We start from the raw sequence: 753 nt of genomic DNA on the forward strand, positions 1-753 counted from the left end.
TGGTATTCTGCGACGGTCATCCCAGTGGTGTTGCTCTTCCTCCATTCTCCGCCAGTACATATCCTCTTCGTATCGCCTGCAGTGCATCAATCAAAGTGTTCTCTTCACACAGTAGTTAACACTTGCAACCATTCTAAAGAGATTCCTGTATATCCTCACAAATTCCTTTTTAGGAATCATAAGCAAATACCAGCAAACTCCACAGGGTAAGTAAAATGAATGGTTATTTTCAAAGTAGGTCTGAATTTATAGCAAAACAATTCTAGCAACTGCATTCCTCAGCGGGACTGAACAGCAGAAAGAATCAAAAGCCCCAGAGAGATAATGACAACTTAATTTAAGATAAGACAGAAGTATTTTGAATACTTCCCAAGAAAAGCATTCAAAATAATTAACTACAGGAGCGCAGCTAGATTCAGGCAATCTCACTGCAGCTTTTGTCTCATTAATTCATAAACCAGAATGCATTACCTCATTTCCATCCTCCAACGTTCCTCCTCCTCTCGCCTTCTCCAGTATTCTTCTTTCTGCATCTGTTTCCTCATCTTCTCTTCTTGAATTTTTCTTGCTCGAATACTGGGCTTTACTTCTACTTGTAAGTCTGGGTTTACTTTTTTCTAGTTCAGAAAAACAATGAATTAAATGTTGGTTTCTTCTTCTTATCTCAAAGTTACAGAGTTCTGACATGCTTAACATGCATTACTTGTCTACAATAAAATCAAGGGGAGTAAAATGCAGTTTTAAAACTGCAGG

At 38.1% G+C, this 753-nt stretch overlaps 1 protein-coding gene across 1 annotated transcript in view; it reads right to left on the minus strand.

Moving 5' to 3' along the window:
* Positions 1–6: 6 nt before the first annotated feature.
* The window catches only part of LOC103800518 (zinc finger RNA-binding protein-like), a gene marked incomplete at both ends in the record, with an annotated part of 14441 nt that continues 13694 nt past the window's right edge, over positions 7–753 (minus strand). The window contains 2 exon segments of the mRNA XM_009072897.1: positions 7–76; positions 472–617. Of these exon segments, the coding sequence (XP_009071145.1) occupies positions 7–76; positions 472–617 (216 nt within the window).

The sequence above is a fragment of the Acanthisitta chloris genome, unplaced genomic scaffold (assembly GCF_000695815.1).
Source record: "Acanthisitta chloris isolate BGI_N310 unplaced genomic scaffold, ASM69581v1 scaffold1494, whole genome shotgun sequence".
NCBI lineage: Eukaryota > Metazoa > Chordata > Aves > Passeriformes > Acanthisittidae > Acanthisitta > Acanthisitta chloris.